The sequence below is a fragment of the Theobroma cacao genome, chromosome 4, assembly GCF_000208745.1.
Source record: "Theobroma cacao cultivar B97-61/B2 chromosome 4, Criollo_cocoa_genome_V2, whole genome shotgun sequence".
Classification (NCBI taxonomy): domain Eukaryota; kingdom Viridiplantae; phylum Streptophyta; class Magnoliopsida; order Malvales; family Malvaceae; genus Theobroma; species Theobroma cacao.
In genome coordinates, this window is record NC_030853.1 from 27,901,319 (window position 1) to 27,919,364 (window position 18,046).

The 18,046-nt window shown below is 35.8% G+C and overlaps 2 protein-coding genes across 3 annotated transcripts; both read left to right on the top strand.

Moving 5' to 3' along the window:
• LOC18602985 (40S ribosomal protein S24-1) lies at window positions 2,132–4,654 on the top strand. 2 transcript variants are annotated; one of them, XM_018119191.1, is made up of 6 exons: window positions 2,132–2,248; window positions 2,342–2,417; window positions 2,620–2,661; window positions 2,754–2,924; window positions 4,196–4,282; window positions 4,386–4,654. In XM_018119191.1, the coding sequence occupies exons 2-6, from the start codon at window positions 2,346–2,348 to the stop codon at window positions 4,416–4,418; spliced, it is 405 nt and encodes a 134-aa protein (XP_017974680.1). In that variant the 5' UTR covers window positions 2,132–2,248; window positions 2,342–2,345; the 3' UTR covers window positions 4,419–4,654. The 2 variants fall into 2 exon arrangements, with proteins under 2 accessions (XP_017974680.1, XP_007034755.1); XM_007034693.2 differs by lacking the exon at window positions 2,620–2,661.
• On the top strand, window positions 6,344–13,717 carry LOC18602986. The gene is made up of 9 exons (XM_007034694.2): window positions 6,344–6,527; window positions 6,642–8,968; window positions 9,958–10,087; window positions 10,204–10,292; window positions 10,696–10,934; window positions 11,598–11,684; window positions 11,915–12,014; window positions 12,182–12,395; window positions 12,475–13,717. Exons 2-9 carry the CDS (start codon window positions 6,758–6,760, stop codon window positions 13,641–13,643), a joined length of 4,239 nt encoding a protein of 1,412 aa, XP_007034756.2. The 5' UTR covers window positions 6,344–6,527; window positions 6,642–6,757; the 3' UTR covers window positions 13,644–13,717.

The window sequence follows — 18,046 nt, forward strand, 5'->3', positions numbered from 1 at the left end:
TTTTCCCTTATTCTTTCTCTCTCTTCTCACATTCTTTCCTCTCTCATTCTCTCTCTAATTGGCACTCAACACCGGAGATGACGTTGGTGGCGATGGCGGCAGCAGTGACGAGACGACGATTTCACTATCGAATATGATCGAAAAACGTCGATCTAATCTTTTTCGACAAGATTCAACTGACATCCAGTCAGATTTGGCACTCAACGACCAAATCTGGTCGCGAGAAGCACCAGATCTGGTGCTTCCTGATCAGATCCCACGGTTAGATCTGACACTCCATGGCCAGATCCAGCCGCGGGAAAGCACCGATCTGGCACCGTAGTGGCCAAATCTAGCCACCTGATGCGCCAAATCGACGTTTTATTACATCGGTCGCCTTTCCTGCGATCGGCCCATAAAGAAAAAAAAAGAAATAAAAAAAAATTATTTGTAAAATTTAAAATATTAATATTTTATATATAATTTAAACATTATCAATATTAATATAATTAAAATTTTAAAATTTTAAAATTTTAAAATATTAATATTTTATTTATTAAATTATTAATATATTAAATTTTTAATGAGTATAAAAAATAAAAAATTATTAATATTTTAATCATAATAATATTAAATTATAAATAAAATATTATTAATAAAATATTAATAATTAAATTATAGTAAAATATTGATATTTAAATTATTAATTATTAATATTTTAATTAATTATAAATTATTAATATTTAAAATATAAATTAAAAATAAATAATTATATATATAATAAAATATATTTTTATTTTTTTACTTTCTATTCTTTTTTTATTTTAAAGTTATTGCTACTAACCAAACATTGTAATAAGTAATAATAATTATTCATATTCTATTTTATTCATCATATCAAACTACGTAATATTTATTTTATTCTATTCTTATCTATTTCGCGAACCAAACGTGCCCTTAGTGTTATGTCTCCTAAATCAACATTCCAAAATGATTATGAATTAGATCATATGGTGAAGACCTTGATTCTCCAAAGAGAAAGAATATAATTTTTCGGACCACAGCTGAAGACTAAATTTCCTTACTCCACAAGGTATTCCAATGAATTCCTTGGTAATTCTCTGCCTAAGAACTACATAATTTCACAACTTTTCCAAACCAGAAAACCCAACACCAACTCAGGGGATTCTAGTCTTGTCTTTGGAATTGTGGAAGTGCCATTAGAACCCAAAACAGATTCCAGCTGCTTCCTTTTCGTTTATGGCCTCAACCAAAAACTCCAATTTGAGTGCCAGAAGTTTTACTTCAGAGGATAGAACCACCAGCTTTAATAGTTCATCTCTGCCAATTGGAAGGGCCTTGCAAGTAGATGATTCTTTGGTAAGTAAACCAAGTTCACTTCCTATGCCCATTGGGCATAGCATGGGATCTCTCTCTGCACGCAAGATAGAGCTTTCTGAGGATCCCACTTGTATAATTTCTCATGGTCCAAACCCCAAAACAACTCACATTTTTGGTCACTGTTTTTTGGAATGCCACAACAATGAGTTGACCAATTTTTTAAAATGAATCCTAGATGTAATAGAAGTAGTAAATTATTTATAAAATATATCAAATCTATATATTAAAATAAAAGTTTTAAATGTGAGAAAAATCTTATGCTATGTTAATACCAACTTATAAGTTTAGAAACTTTTATGTGTAATTAATTCTTTTTTCTTTTACTTGGTTTTGTGCGTTTGTGTTTTGGCAGCCCATGTTAATGCCTATGCAGGGACTGATGTTCCTGCTGTTGTTGATGTTCTTGAATTTTATGTTGCACCAATTTTGTGTAACAGGATCGGCATTTTGTACTGTCCTGCTTTGCTTTTGTATGTATAGAGTGTTGATGCACATGACAGGTTAAGCAATCTGATTGGCTTAGCCAGAGATCCACGGTTCTACTCGGCAATTCAATAAAACACATAATTTAAAAAAAAATAAAAAAAAATTATAAAAAGAAAGTATAACCTAAAGAAAAGAAAAGAAAAAATTAAAAAGAGGGAGATCGGTTATAAAAGTTTCATGACGTGGAGTTGGACAATCCTGGTCCAACCAAGAACGCAATTCTCCAAGCAACCAAACATAATTGAAAATATTTCCCTTCATTTACCAAAAACCCTAGTTACTACTAATTGCTCTCATATCAGCTTCCGCGCCGGCGCCCTCACTAAAATCCCCCACCAGCCTCAAACCAAAAGAGTAACTTCGGAGAAGAACCTCAACCAAAGTAAGTCTCTCCTCCCTGTAATGAATCTTCATGCAATACGTATATATATATATACACGTATATTTAGGCTTCTTCTTTGGGTTGTGATTGCAGAGCGATGGCGGACAAGGCTGTTACCATAAGGACGAGGAAGTTCATGACCAACAGGCTCCTTTCAAGGAAACAATTCGTGGGTTTATTTTTCTTTTTTAATTTCCTTATGATAAGTTTAGCTTTTATTTATTTGTTATATTTTCCCTTACATTGATTACTTCTGTGTTTGGTTATGAGAAAATATAGATAGAACTGGAAAAGAAAGACTTTTGAATAAATGGGTTTTTGATGAAAACTGAAAAATATCTGTCCTTTTTTTAAAAAAATTCTGGGCGCAGGTTATAGATGTTTTGCATCCTGGAAGACCTAATGTTTCAAAGGTATTTTGATGTCTTATTTGTTTGTTTAAGGTTTAAATGTGATTTTTTTCTGGCTACTCTATTAACTGGTTTTAGTTGGAACCGGAATGTAGGCTGAGCTTAAGGAGAAACTGGCTAGGATGTATGAAGTGAAAGACCCAAATTCAATTTTCGTTTTCAAATTCCGTACTCACTTTGGAGGAGGAAAGTCTACTGGGTTTGGGCTTATTTATGACTCGGTTGAGAATGCAAAGAAGTATGAGCCTAAGTACCGTCTAATCAGGGTAATCACTACTCTTGTCATGATCTCTGTTTCAGATTAAGTATGATATTTTAGATGAATATTTTTTTGTTCATCATTTTGATTTCTTTATATTACTGTGGCTTTTGATTAATCTAGGCAATAATTACTTGGTGCTGTTTTATCTTGCCAAATAAATAGTTTAGGACTTCAAAAGATCGAGCTAATTACACTCAATTGCAAAAACTGTATTCAGTTTAGAACTTTTAGTATTGGGCTACCATAGTTTAGGTTATTCTTTGCAGAAAATTAGATTCTTACTGGTTGTAGGAATGACAAGAATTGGTATCATAAGTGTGAATCATTCTTTCAAATATGCCTTAGAATATGGACTATCATAAGAGGGACAGCAATATTTTGCTTATCAATAAAAGTGTAAAGTAATAGTTCCTACGTTTCTTGTTCTTTTGCATTGTGACTGTTGAGAGTTTGAGTAATATAAGTGCCCAATTGTTCATTGGTATGTGGTTTCCCAGCATTGTTGTGGTTATCTAGTTGGTTCTGTGAGGGATAAGATAGCTGGTATTAAGAACTTAAGTGGAAGAAGCAAGGCATTTATCTGTTTGCAGGACAATTTGGTCAAGAACATTTTGGAAGAACCACAAACTGTTCATGTTGTGATTCTCAGCGAATGCTGATGATGTCCCTTAGTCTAGCTGATGGTTTATAGGATGTTAGGTTGAATAGTCTAGTGTTGGCAAGCTTGAAAATCTTTGTTAAGGTTTGTCTTTTCTGATGCTAACTTAGATTAATTAGGTTTATCATCTTCGTAGTTTTGTTCCTGAAGTCTAGATTAACCAAGAATTCATTGTAGATGGATGACATAACTCTGTTATTGGAACATGGTTATTTTGGCTTCTAGCTTAAGGCTACTTATGATCTCACAGATTGGTGTTTGTCCTTCAAATGGCGATCATAATTTATAAATGAGTATAGAAAAGTCATCCAAACAAGCTGTATTACCTACATCGTGAAGTCGTTACCTTGTATAAAGTGCTGTGCTCATTATTGTCAGAGGGAGAAGTTTACTAGCCGGTGAGCAGTGGATTCTATTTCATGCTTTTGGCTTCAGCACAACGCAACAAATGAAAATAATAGCTTGAACTTTAATAATAGAAAAGAGTGTTATCAATTTTTGCAACCTTCTCTCTTTTCTTGCTCGTCCCTTTTGCACTTACACAAGTGAATGCATGTGCTAATGCAAATATCTGCCTTGTGCATTGATACTGAAGTTCTTTCTTCTTCTGAAAATAGAATGGACTAGATACCAAGGTTGAAAAGTCTAGAAAGCAGATGAAGGAAAGGAAAAACAGGGCCAAGAAGATCAGAGGTGTAAAGAAGGTAACTAGGCTGTTTCCTTTCAACTGTTCTTATCCGATTTCCTTTTTTTTTTTTCCTATTATTTATGACTGCATCTAACTGCTGTTACTTTGTGCGGCTGCAGACCAAGGCTGGAGATGCTGCCAAGAAGAAGTAAGATCTTATCATCATAGATTATGAGCTAGTTTCTTGCAGCAATACAATCAATCCCCTAGTCATTTACCTCTATTTCTTTTTGTTAGCTACTGAACTTCGAATGAAATGCCGAGTTCCTTTCCATTTTTAGTATCCATTTAAATTTTGTATTCTGCACCTACCATACCCGTTCCTATGGAGATTTGTTCTGCAAGGAGTTTTTTTGGGGTCAAATTTGCATCTGGACTAGTTCATATGCCTTCTGGCTTGATGCATTGTGGTTTTTGCACTTACCAATATATCGACTCTTTTTCTTAAGAAAGGGGAAAAGAAAAAAACAAAAGGAAGGTCACCAATTTGCCTAATATATATATGTTGGTTTGGTTTTTTGCCAAAAGAAGAAGGCTAGATTCTGTTTTTTTCCTAATACGGAATTAGAAATTCCATAAAGATAACGGAGATTCTGTTTTAATATTTAAAAATTATTTCCAACAAAGGAGAAAATAAAAGGCCCCAAATTAATTAATAGCTTCTTTTTGGCCTTTTGTAGTACCATTGCGAATGCAAAATCCAATCGACGACGACGTGGGGACCACGACCATCCACGCCCTGGCATTTTCCATAAAAAAGAAAGAAACTTTACATAGTACGAGTGCTTTTTCATTTTATTTAATCAATTTGAGACATGAATTTCATAAAAAAAAAAAAATGGAAAACAGTTATCGAAAACGTGGTTCATTTGGCAAATTGATGAGACAGCAATAAATACCAGATTGTAAGCGTTTTCTACTACGATTTTGTTTCTTCAGCCTTACTTTTTGACTTTATACCATTAATCGTCCTTGTACAACACCCAAAAACTGTTCCCAACTGTACTAACAGCACGCTGCCGCCTTCACCGAAAATGGAGTGTCATAGTACGTAGTTACCAGTGTCTCTCTTTTGTTTTTTCCTCACTCTATCTGAAGATTACGCTAATGAGTGTTGACTACAATAATCATCAATTGTGATATTTAATGTAAAAATTTTCCGTCATAGAATTATCTTAATCGCTGTCTTTAGACATTCAAAACCCTCAAATTATATACAATATAATATTTGGAAAAATAGAGAAATTTGACTGTAAAACAGATTCAATCAAACTATAAAAAATACAAAAGGGGATTATAATTTGAATACAATAATGGCATCTGATTTGACTCTAAGGTCAATGCGCCACACACTCCCAAAATTTACTCTACCTCTTGGTAAATGTACTATTGGATAGATTCCACGAATGTCAATAACAAATGATCTGTAATTAGGGACTGATGAGAGAAATAATTCAGGGCTGACACTGCTCCTCGAATAGATTATGGATAAGGTTTGAAACAGTAACTTTTAGGCTGTCAATCCAGGGGGGTTAAAAGCTTAAAAGGCCCGAGAGAGTTTAAAGTTTTGAACCCCAGCCCCAGAAAGGGTAAAAAGCCAAATCTTGTTTTCACCAAAACCGCTATTAAAATTCCCGAACCAAAGCATCCTGATTTCATCACGGTCATACTTCACCTAAATCCGCAATAAGATTCCATTGTCTCATCCCACCCGCTCTCGCTTCACGCGCTCTCCCTCGCGATTGCACTTCACGTTTCACGTTAATCCTCTTTCAGATTTTCCGTTGATTGAAACTTTAAAAAATAGATAAAAAAACGGCTCAGTCAAACGGTAAAAACAACCACTGCCCTCAAGGCTAACGAGAGACTGCCGCGTAAGCAAACGACACCGAAATCGTGTGCCCCATCTGACGTGGCACGATCGAAACGATGCCGGATCGTCCTACCCCGTTCCTTGTAACCGCAAGATTTGGAGGGAAAAAGGCTGACGAGATTAATTAATCAATGGAGCCAAAAAAGAAAAAACCAACGTGAAAAAAGAAAAAGAAAATAAATAGTACTAATAATTAATAATTTCAAAACGGCTTTGGTTTTTCTATTTTATAATCCAAAGCCGAAGTTTGTATGTCTCTCTCTTCCTCTCTCACACACCATCTATTTGTTTCTCTCTTTTTCTCTTCTCGTGTTCTTCGCCGGTAAATTACGTCAGCGATCACCGGTGAATTGCCACTAATAACGATTCGCGTTTTCTCTACGGCAAGGTATCATTCTTCGCCAAAGCTATTATCTCGTTTAGAAATCTGAAGGTTTTTTTTTTAAAAATTTTTATTGGTTTTGGTTTTCATTTTCTTTGCTCTGGGAATTTTTCGCTACAGATCTGGTGGATGAGAGAGATTTAGGGTTTCTTATGTTGTTTTTAATGGGTTTTGTTTTGAATTTGTGATGAAATTGAGGAAAAGAATAGGAATTTAGGGTTTTTGGTTTGGTTTTGATGGAAGAGCGAATGAGATCTGGTGAGCATTCGGGGATTGTGGTGAAAAATAGGAGCCAATCGGGATGTTTGATTGTGAGAAAGAAAGGGGATGGTTCTGGTGGGGCCGGGTCCATAGGGACCCGAAAGATTTACGAGTCTAAAAAAGAGAAGAAGAGGCCTAGGATGATTATGAGTGATTCGGGTTCTAGCGATGAGCTTGTAATGCCACCACGAAGGAGGGTTGGGCCTGATACGATTCAAGTTTGTAATGGTTTAGCTGTTTATGAAGAAAGTGAAATTGGTAGGAAGAGGAATAGGGAGGAGAGGATAAGGCGGAGTGAGGAAGGTTTGATTGGTAGGAATGGGGAGGATTTGAGTGACAGTAAGAGGAATAGGTTAGATGTGTTTGACTTTAATGAGTATGATGGACTTGATGAGGAGATGATTATGAGGAGAAACCAATTTGATTATGGTAGAGAAGAGGTTGGAAGTCGGAGACTGTTGGGTTCAATGCCCGCTGCAGTTAGGAGGAGTATTGAGAGAGAATATGAGAGTGGTCCAAGCAGGCATGTTTTTCTTGAGAAGAAGAAAAATATGTATTTTGATAAGAGTGGTGGGATGAGTAGGGGTGACCATGATGATAGGAACAGGTTCAGGAAAAGTAGGGATGGTGATCGGCTGCATTTCTCGTTGAGGGAGAGGTATATGGCTGATTCGGATGAACCCATTAGGGTTCAGGGGAAAAATGGTGTTTTGAAGGTAATGGTGAACAAGAAAAAGAAGGTGGGTGAGCCTTTGAAAAATTTTGATCACTTGGAAGTTGAGGAAGCCCGGAGTGGTTCAAGGATTGGTGATACAGTTAGAAGGAACTTGCATGTCCGTCCATCCTTGTACTCAGAGACAGAAGTTCTTGAGAAGCGTGCTTCACTTAGTAGAAACGAGAAAAAGAAACCGAATTTGCTAAAGACTCCATCAACTAAGAAGAATAAGGTCTCTGACTGGGATTCAGAAGATAGTGATGCATCTTTGAAGCTTCAACCAAAGAATATGGAAGCTTCTAACTCTACAAAGAGGGTAAGTAGTCAAGAGGAAAAAACTCAGGCTGAGCAGCTTCTGCCTAGCAGAATCAAAGAAGGAAAAGTTAGACGTGGATGTGGCACAGAAAAACAAAAATTACGTGAACGAATAAGGGGGATGCTTCAGGATGCAGGCTGGACAATAGATTATAGACCAAGGAGGAACAGGGACTACTTGGATGCAGTGTACATCAATCCTGCTGGAACTGCTTACTGGTCTATCATCAAGGCATATGATGCACTTCTAAAGCAGCTAGATGAGGAAGATGAGGGCAAACCTGGTGGTGATGGTTCTGCATTTACCCCATTATCAGATGAAGTACTCAGCCAATTAACAAGGAAAACACGAAAGAAGATGGAAAGGGATATGAAAAAGAAGCGAAGAGATGACAGTGACAGTGAGAATGCACAAGAAGCTGTAGCCTGGAAATCTTCAAGTACCAGGCATGAAGATGAGAGTATGGATAGCTTGAGTCATGAAGAGAAACTAAGTTCTTTCATTAAGCAGGGTAAGTCATCAAAATGTAGGATGAATGAAAATGGTGCCTTCAGTGCAAACTCAAAGGGTCAAAGCTCTCTCCATGTGCATGATAGCTATGAAAAACCATCCTCTATATCCAATTCCCATCTTGTTCATGGAAGAAAAAGTAGAAAACATGGCAGATGTACTTTGTTGGTTCGTGGTTCTAATGCGGGTCTGAGTTCAGAGAGTGATGGCTTTGTTCCGTATTCTGGGAAAAGAACACTGCTTTCCTGGCTGATTGATTCCGGAGCAGTGCAGTTGAGCCAAAAAGTGCAATATATGAACCGTAGGCGAACAAAAGTGATGCTAGAGGGCTGGATCACAAGGGATGGTATCCATTGTGGTTGTTGCAGTAAAATCCTCACAGTTTCAAAATTTGAGATTCATGCTGGAAGCAAATTGCGCCAACCATTTCAGAATATATATTTGGACTCTGGTGTTTCTCTCCTTCAGTGCCAAATAGATGCATGGAACAGACAAGAGGAGTCTGAGCAGATTGGTTTCCATTCTGTGGACATTGATGGTGATGACCCCAATGATGATACTTGTGGCATTTGCGGAGATGGTGGAGATCTGATATGTTGTGACAGTTGTCCTTCAACATTTCATCAGAGTTGCCTAAATATAGAGGTACTTCTGTATAATTTTCGCACCTGCTATATAATGTTTTACATTGACAGCGGTGGTCAATCTCTCCTGTTTGCTTTCTTTTTACTCCTACTATTACTCTAAACTTCTGGGTCAATTCTATTTTAAATAGAGGTAATGCAGGCCTTGGAGTTGAAGAGATTTCTGTAAGTATTAAGAATTTAGTGTATACTTATGGAGCAACAAAACTCCAGTTTTCAGATCTTGGTTTCTTGAGTTTACATGGGTCATTTGTTTTTCTTTTGCTCCCTGCCCCTGGCCCAAGCCCAGCCCTCTTCTTGCTCCCTTTTGAGAAATAGCGACTATGTTACTTGGATGGAGTTAATGACCAGAGTTAGATCTAAATATGTTGCTAGGTAATACAATTTATTCCTTTAAGCAGATATTTATGTTCATTTTGAAGGTTATAGCTATTGAGTTTATGGTTAGGGATTCCTAAACCTTTTTAGTGCCTAACAAAAATTAAGGGCGTTCTTAAACTTCCTTTGATGGGTGTTGGACATGTAATTTAGGTGACAAGTGAAGGCATATGTCTCTTTTCTTGTATAACTTTCAGAAGACACACCTTTTTCTGAATCTTTCCTCCTGGCTGACTGTTCTTAAGACCCGTTGACTGAGTTGGTATCTGCAGTGTTTTGGATCTTTATGCAACAAATGTTTGTCACTGGCTTAATGCTGCTTCCTTAAATGCTTGTGCTATTTCAGCTTAGTTGTATTGTTACATATATAAACTCGTTCTAGCATATATTTTGATGATCTGAAGAGCATTGGTATTTAATTGTCTTTCAGAAGATGAAGGGGAAAAAATCTTATCCAGCTCACAGTATTTGCAAGTTTTATTATTTTGTTCTCCTGGTAGAAAATTTTCTTTTTTTGACCATTTTGCTCTTGTTGACTTGTTGACTCGTACTGCTTAGTAGTTGCACACCAACTTAGCATAACTTAGCTTTTCTATATATGAACTTTTACAGTTTCTACCACCGGGCGATTGGTACTGTCCAAATTGCATATGCAAATTTTGTGGTGATGGAAGTGACGTTGCTCAAGATGATGATGTAACTGATTGTGTGCTTCTCGCATGCAGCCTGTGTGAGAAAAAATGTACTTATTCTCTTGTTTTTGGTGTTTTCAATTCTTTGAAGTTTGAAGCTGCTGCCTTGGTTTCCTCTCCTTGATTTCTTTTCGATAAGATTATGATTAAATTTTCACTTTTGTAGACCACAAATCATGCATCAAAGTGACAGATGAGGTTCATAATGATTCCAATAGTTTAGTTCTTCCTTTTTGTGGGCAGGGATGCGGAGAGGTAATGTGCTGTTCTTGTGTTGTCATTTTAATGCTTCATATCATGATTATATGTAAATCAAGTTAGGAAAACTATTATCAGAGAAGCAATCATGCCTTTTATATATCTTACATCACATTATAGAGAAGCCAGAATGTTTGCATGCGGTGCTTGCTTTTTTATTATAATATTGTTTAAAGCTGAACTGTTGTTTTGAAGGTGTGTAATAAATGTTAATCTTATGTCATCATTTGATACAGGAATTTGTTTTATGAGGTTTTGTTTCATATGATTTGACGCATCATGAATTTCTTAGTTTTTTATCTTTTTACTACTTGCTTCTAAGGGGCTTGTTCTAGTTCTTGTCTGCTTTTATTGTCTTATTGTGAAGGTGTGTTCAGATATGTTTTCGTTGTGCCTACAGATCTTTGAGCATCTACAGAAGTATCTTGGGGTCAAACATGAACTAGAAGCAGGATTTTCATGGTCTCTTGTTCGAAGAACAGGTGCAGATTCAGACACAACTGCCAGAGGGCTTCCACAAAGGGTGGAATGCAATTCTAAACTAGCTGTTGCGCTGACTGTTATGGATGAATGCTTTTTACCCATTGTTGACAGGAGGAGTGGGATCAACTTAATAAATAATGTCCTTTATAATTGTGGGTAAGCATTTTGGATGCTAGATTTAAATTTGAAATGGTGTTGGTTTTATTAATTTTTTCCTTAATGGTGCTTGTGTAGCAGATTGCGCTTTAATTATTTTGTTTCTTCATGTAGTTTATTGGAGTCTCATTCTAATTTGGGAAATGAATTTTTGTAAACTTTTTCCTGTGATCTTCTTCGAATTTTCCCACTATGTTTTTTGGATTTTTTTTGATATATTAGTATGAACACAGCATGCATTCGCAAGTTTGGATGACTAGAACCTTTAAATATGCTGTTTGAGCTCTTTCATGCTTGCATGCACTTTTTTTATTTTCTTATTGCATTTCTTGTCAGGCTATGGATATGCTTTCAGAGAACCATGTGATAGTGATAGTAAGCAGTATTTTTATATATTATAACATTTTTCTAAAAGGATATGATGGATGAATTAACTATTTGAGTGGTGTTTCAACTATGTTTTACTTTTTCAGTGTAGAATTACATCTGTTATGACTCAGGCTAATATTTCTATCCCTTCTTCTGCTTGGATCAGATCTTGGGCATTCTGCTGTAGTTTGTTCCTTTCCTGGATTATACAGATTGTAATAATTATGGTCTTTTTATTTTTGGTCAAACATCAAATATCTAACTGTTTGCTATTTGCTACTTTTATCTTAAAAGGTCCAACTTCAATCGACTGAACTATAGCGGCTTCTATACTGCTATTCTGGAGAGAGGTGATGAAATAATTTCTGCAGCATCTATCAGGTATATAACATTTTGGCATTTATGTGCTTCACCTGTTCCCCGTTCCTGTTTTTTACTTTGGTTGGGTGAACAAAAATTTAAGACAAATATAGTGAAAACCAGAATCACCTAACAAAGACAAGCACCTGGCTTCTTGGAGTAGATATTACTAGTTGGGGGGATTGATGAATACATCTGGATTATCATTCAGATAAATGCTTACCAATTTGATGTCCTACTGCCCTATGTAGGTTCCATGGAACTCAGCTAGCAGAGATGCCATTCATTGGGACTCGCCATATATACAGGCGTCAAGGGATGTGCCGTCGGCTTTTCTGTGCTATTGAGTCGGTAAGCTGTGAGGAGTAATCCATATATGTATGTTTGTGTGGGTGTGTCTCTCTGTACATATATATATGTGTGTGTGTGTGTATGTATATATATTTCCTGTTGCCCTTTTTGTTTACTTGTGTTGATCCTTGCATCATTAATTTAGTTTATTCTTTTCTTGTCTGAAGGCTCTCTGCTCTCTCAAGGTTGAGAAACTAGTCATCCCTGCAATTTCAGAACTTACACATACATGGACTGCAGTTTTTGGTTTCACTCCTCTAGAGGAATCACTTAAGCAGGAAATGAGGTTCATGAATATGCTAGTCTTCCCTGGTATAGATATGTTGCAGAAGCTTCTATTGGAGCAAGAAAACACAAAGGCGAACTCGACTGCTGTCACAGGTTTTAGTTAATGCAATTGTTGCCATTGTTTTCTCATGTTTATTTACTGTGCTTTAACTTCTCAAATTTGTCCCTGTAGGTGCGAAGCAAACTGAATCAGGATCTAACCAGTGTATGACACCGGAGGTGGCTAACGAATCGAAACCCGGTTCCTCTTCTGGCGATCATCAAGAATGTGATGATGGTGGTTTGCATCATACTAGTAGGATAAATGGTGAAATTGTTGCTGCAGATTCAGATTCCCAATGTCCAAACGTTTCTATCAATGATACTTGTGGAACTAGTGGTTCCTTGGATGCATCCCTGGAGCCTAATGTTTCTGTTTCAGTTGAGGAAACTACCCTTAGTAGTTATCAAACAGGGGAGAAGAGGAATGAATCTGCGTCAGATACCAAATGTGATGTTAACACGAGCTCAAGCCATGATGCACTTGAGGTGGATAATAAGGCAGGACAGGATTCTCCTGCCGAAGATAATACTCGGTCTTGTACAGAGGGTATGGATGATACCTGTGCAGTAGGTTTTGTTATTGAATCTAAAGTTCCAGCCTCTGAGGATGGGACCATATGCACTGATTCAAGGTCAGGGGACAAGACAGCTGAATCTGCTTCTGACAGCAAAAATCCTGATACCTCCTCTATGGACTATAGTGCAATAGACATGGGAAATAAAGCAGTATCAGACTCCCCTATCGATAAAAATACTCAGTCCTGTGAAGACGGTGATTTGGATGCTGCCCATGCAGGTTACAATGTTGCTGCTGCTTCTGATGTGAAAACTAAGCTCACAGCTGAAGAGACTATTTGTACCAATTCTCGATCAGGGGACAAACTAGGTGAATCTCCTGTTGGAAAATCTCTTGTTGTTTCTGATGGAAGTCAGGGCACTCTAGCGATGGAAAAGAAAATAGCATCAGATTCGCCGGATGAAGATAACATCGCGTCTTCTAAAGGAAGCCATACGAGACTTGTTGAAGCAGTTGATAATGTAGCTGTTTCTGATGAAGTTGAAGTTGGAGTCTCAGTTGAGGAAACAACACATGCAGAGTCGGAGTGTGGGGACAAGTCAGCGGACTCTGCTTCCTCTGAGAAATCATTAATCTCTGGTAAAAGCACAAATCCTGGTGCACTAAACATGGAAAATAAATCATCAGCATTGGATGTGCCCGGTGAAGATATTTCTCGCACTTGTAAGGAGCATAATGTGTGTGATCAGAGTCGGATTTGCAATGGGGACAGCTGCCCCTAATGAAATCCTTAACTTTTTGGTTGTATTATGTAATTACCACAAGTTTAAGAAAAGATTTAATTTTTTTCCCTCCATTGAAATTTAATTAGCATCTCACTTTTTTTAAACTTTTAAATTCGATTACATAACTAGTTCATTTTTTTTAAAAAAAATTGTACTATAATATCTTTTTGCTTGAGTTAAAATATTGAAAGATCATTATCACTTAAAAGAAAATAATAATATAAGAATAAATTCCAACTAAAAGAAAAAGACAAAAAACTAACCTTCTTAACCAAATTATACAAAGATGCATTAGATAAATTCAAACCAAAATCAAATAATTAAATACGTAAAAATAGTATAATTTGTTATGAAATATGGGCCTATTACACCACATTAGATCAATTTAAATTAGAGTGAATCTAATAAATAATAAATGTATTATCTACATTATAAATATTTCAAAATTCATCTACATATGGATATTATCTAGGTAATAATGTGAGATTTGTCAAGAAGATAATTTAATTTAAAGATATATTTTAGTAGGAGTTGTGATAGTTATGCTTCAACTATAAATAGAAAGTCACTTTACTCTTATTTGTATCACAGTTATTTTTCATTCCAAGCATTGTTTCAGTAATACTTAAAGAGTATTTTCTCAATATCCCTCTTTTCTTCCTGTTTCTATTATTTCTTTTCCAGCATGATCACCAAAGGAGTTGTCAATACAAGTGCAAATGGGTACTATTGAGAAAAAGGAAGATGTTTATTTACTTGATAGTGCAACGACACATACCATATTTTGTGGCAAACACTTTTTCTCCAGTGTGACATTATGAAAGGTAAATGTCCATACAATGTCAGGTCTCGTTGAGATTATTGATGGCTCTAGGAATGTCACAATTGTTTTGTCCAATGGCACCACATTGCATATCGTGAATGCATTGTTAAACAGTAGATTGAAGAGAAATCTACTTAACTTAAAAAATGTACACCGTAATGGATACCATCTTGAGACAATTTATAAGCAAAATAAGGAATATATCTACATCACCTCTTATAAGATGGGGTAGAAAACCATCCATGAGAAGCTGGAAGCTTTATCCATAGGATTGTATTGTGTCATTATTAGAATTGTTGAATCCTATGTTACCATGTCTTAGAGACTGGTAAATCCTAATGGTAAATCGTGATGAGACTGAACTTTGGCATGATCGCCTAGGTCACTAGAAAGTTATGATGATGCGTATGATAATACAATAAAGGATACCCTTTAAAGGATAAAAATGTTTTGTTGTCCAAAGATTATACTTGTGAAATTTATTCATAAGGAAAGCTCATTACTAAACCTTATATAACAAAGGTTGATCTTGAATTCCTTTTATTCTTGTAAAGAATTCAATGTGATATTTATAAACCAATATAGCCAGCAAGTGAGCTATTATGATATTTTATGGTATTGGTGGACATATTGTACAAATGGTCCCATGTTTGCTTGTTATCTATGTGCAACGTCACCTTTGCATGTTTATTTGAACAAATTATAAAGCTCTAGACACACTTCCTTGATTATCCAATCAAGAGTATAAAGATGGATAATGCAGGTGAATTTAGGTCAAAGAGCTTTAATACATATTGTGCTTTACTAGGAATCGAGGTTGAGCATTCGGTTCCACATATTCATACTTAGAACGGATTGGTAGAATCCCTAATTAAATGCATCCAAATGATTGCTAGTACTCTTTTATTGAGGATAAAGCTCAACTTTTCAGCATGGGGTTATGTTGTTTTGCATGCTGGTGGCATTAATTAGATTACGCCCCACTGCTAGCCTCTTACAATCTTTCATATAGTTGGTTTTAGGCTATGAACCAGATATTTCACCTTTACGCACCTTTGGTTGCACTGTACAGGTACCTATAGCACTGCCAAAAAGGACTAAAATGGGTTTCCAATGTCGTTTGGGCATTTACATTAAGTTTAATTCACTGTCTATTATTAGGTTCTTGGAACCAACGATGGGTGATTTTTTTACCATTAGATTCATGGATTGTCATTTTAATGAGACAGTGTTTCCATCAATTGAGATACTTAAAGCTTCCATGGTTAAGAAGTAGAAACCAATTGAGGATTTCTCTTAGAATAAGAAAAATCTATCCCATTTAAACCAAAGAACTCCTAAATGTGAAAATGAAGTGCAACTATAATCCATTTATAAGCTATTGCCAATAGACTTCTTGACGTATTTAATGATACTAGCAATGTCACAAAGTCTCATATTCCGGCTATGAATGCTCCAGCTTGGATTGTTGTTCCTTAAGGACAAGCTACAATGGATCAAAATGGCTCACACTTGAAACGTAGAAACCGATAAAATAAAAAAACACTATCCCTCAAAAATAAAAGGGGAGGAATCAGGAATCCATTCCAAAAGAGCCTAGTATTAAGCTTACTCCAAAAGAGCTTATTGCCTTTGAAGAGGCATGAATCCATGAAAAGATTACTACACTAGGAATATTGAGATCTCTATTACATATTGTAATGAGATTAAGGATTGGAATAAGATAATCTTGGATGAATTTTTAGCACTCTCAATCGCTCATGAGATTATGAACCACGATCAATTATCGAATGTCGTCAAAGGCAAGATTGGCTAAGTGGGAGAAAGTAATTTAGGTTGAATTGGCTTCTTTACCTAAACGAGAGGTCTTTAAACCTGTAAATGTAAGGCTTGTTTGATACAAGTGGTCTTTGTTTAAAAACGAAATGAGAAAAATGAGGTTGTGAGGTATAAAGCCTAACTTGTAGTTTAAGGCTTCTCTCAGAGACCTTAGATTGATTATGATGAAATGTATTCATCTGTGATGGATATGATTACCTTTCGTTTCTTTTTTAGCCTAGCTGTTTCTAAAAAACTGAAAATGCATCTTATGGACGTTGTAATGACAAATCTATATAGTTCATTAGACTCCGATATTTATATAAAAATTCTCAAGGGATTCAAAATGCCTGAAGCATACACTTCTCGCAACTTTTTCTCAATAAAGTTGCAAAGATCTTTATATGGGTTAAAGCAATTCAATCGCATGTGGCATCAATGCTTAAACGAGTATTTAATTAAGGAAGAGTACAAAAATGATCATATTTGCCATGCGTGTTTATTAAGAAATTGAAAACCGAAATTGCTATGGTAGCAATTTGTGTCGACAATATGAATTTTATTGGAACTTCAAAAGAATAATCTAAAATTGCTGAATATTGGAAAAAAGAGTTTGAAATTAAAGATTTAGGTAAAATCAAACTTTATCTTGGTCTAGAGCTTGGGCACAAAGCAAATGGAATACTTATCCATCAATCAGCCTACATTGAGAGATTTCTTAAACGTTTTAACATAGACACAACTCACCTATTGAGCACCCATATGGTTGTGAGGTCTCTTAATCCCCGAAAAGGCCTGTTTCATTCTAGATAACTTAATGAGGAGATATTTGATCATGAAGTATCATATCTCAATGCAATTGGGGCTTTGATGTATTGGGCAAAATGTGTGAGATTGGATATTACTTTTGCAATAAATTTGTTGGCACGTTTTAGTTTTAAGCCAACTCGGAGACACTGGAATGTGATTAACATATCTTCCGTTATCTCTGAGGAACCATAGATTTAGGATTATATTATTCCAATGATTTCACTAACTCTGGTTTAGTTGGATATGCTGATACAGGATATAAAGCTGATCTGCACAAAACTCGCTCTCAAATCGATTATTTATTTTGTTATAACGGCATTGCCATTTCTTGGCGCTCTACTAAGCAAACGCCAATAGCTACATCCTTCAACCACTTTGAAATTGTCACTTTATATGAAGCTAGAAGAGAGTGTGTTTGGTTGAGATCCGTTATAATGCATATTAATAATTCTTATTGTTTAACATAGTTACAAATTCTCCCACCATAATTTATGAAGATAATGCTATTTGTGTTGTACAAGTCATGAGAGAATCTATTAAAGGTAATAGGACCAAGCATATATCGTCAAAATTTTTCTATACTCACGAACTCTAAGAAAGTTGACAAGTAGACGTTAAACAAAGTCGCTCCACCAATAATCTTGTAGATATTTTTATCAAGTCATTACCAATGTCGACATTTGAAAAATCAGTATATGACATTAAAATGCGATGAAAGATTGATTTGCCGCTAAAGTGGCAAAGTATCAATTACCCTAAAAGTGGTAAATCCCAGAAGCAATAAACCCTGAAAGTGATAATAGAGCTCAATTGAGGGAAGCAATTATGCACTTAGTACATTGTACTCTTTCCCTTTTGTCTGATTTTTTGTTCCATTGAGTTTTTATGGCTTAAAGTTTTTAACAAGGCAGTAATAGTACATCCAATTAAGCCACCACAGTAGTGTTCC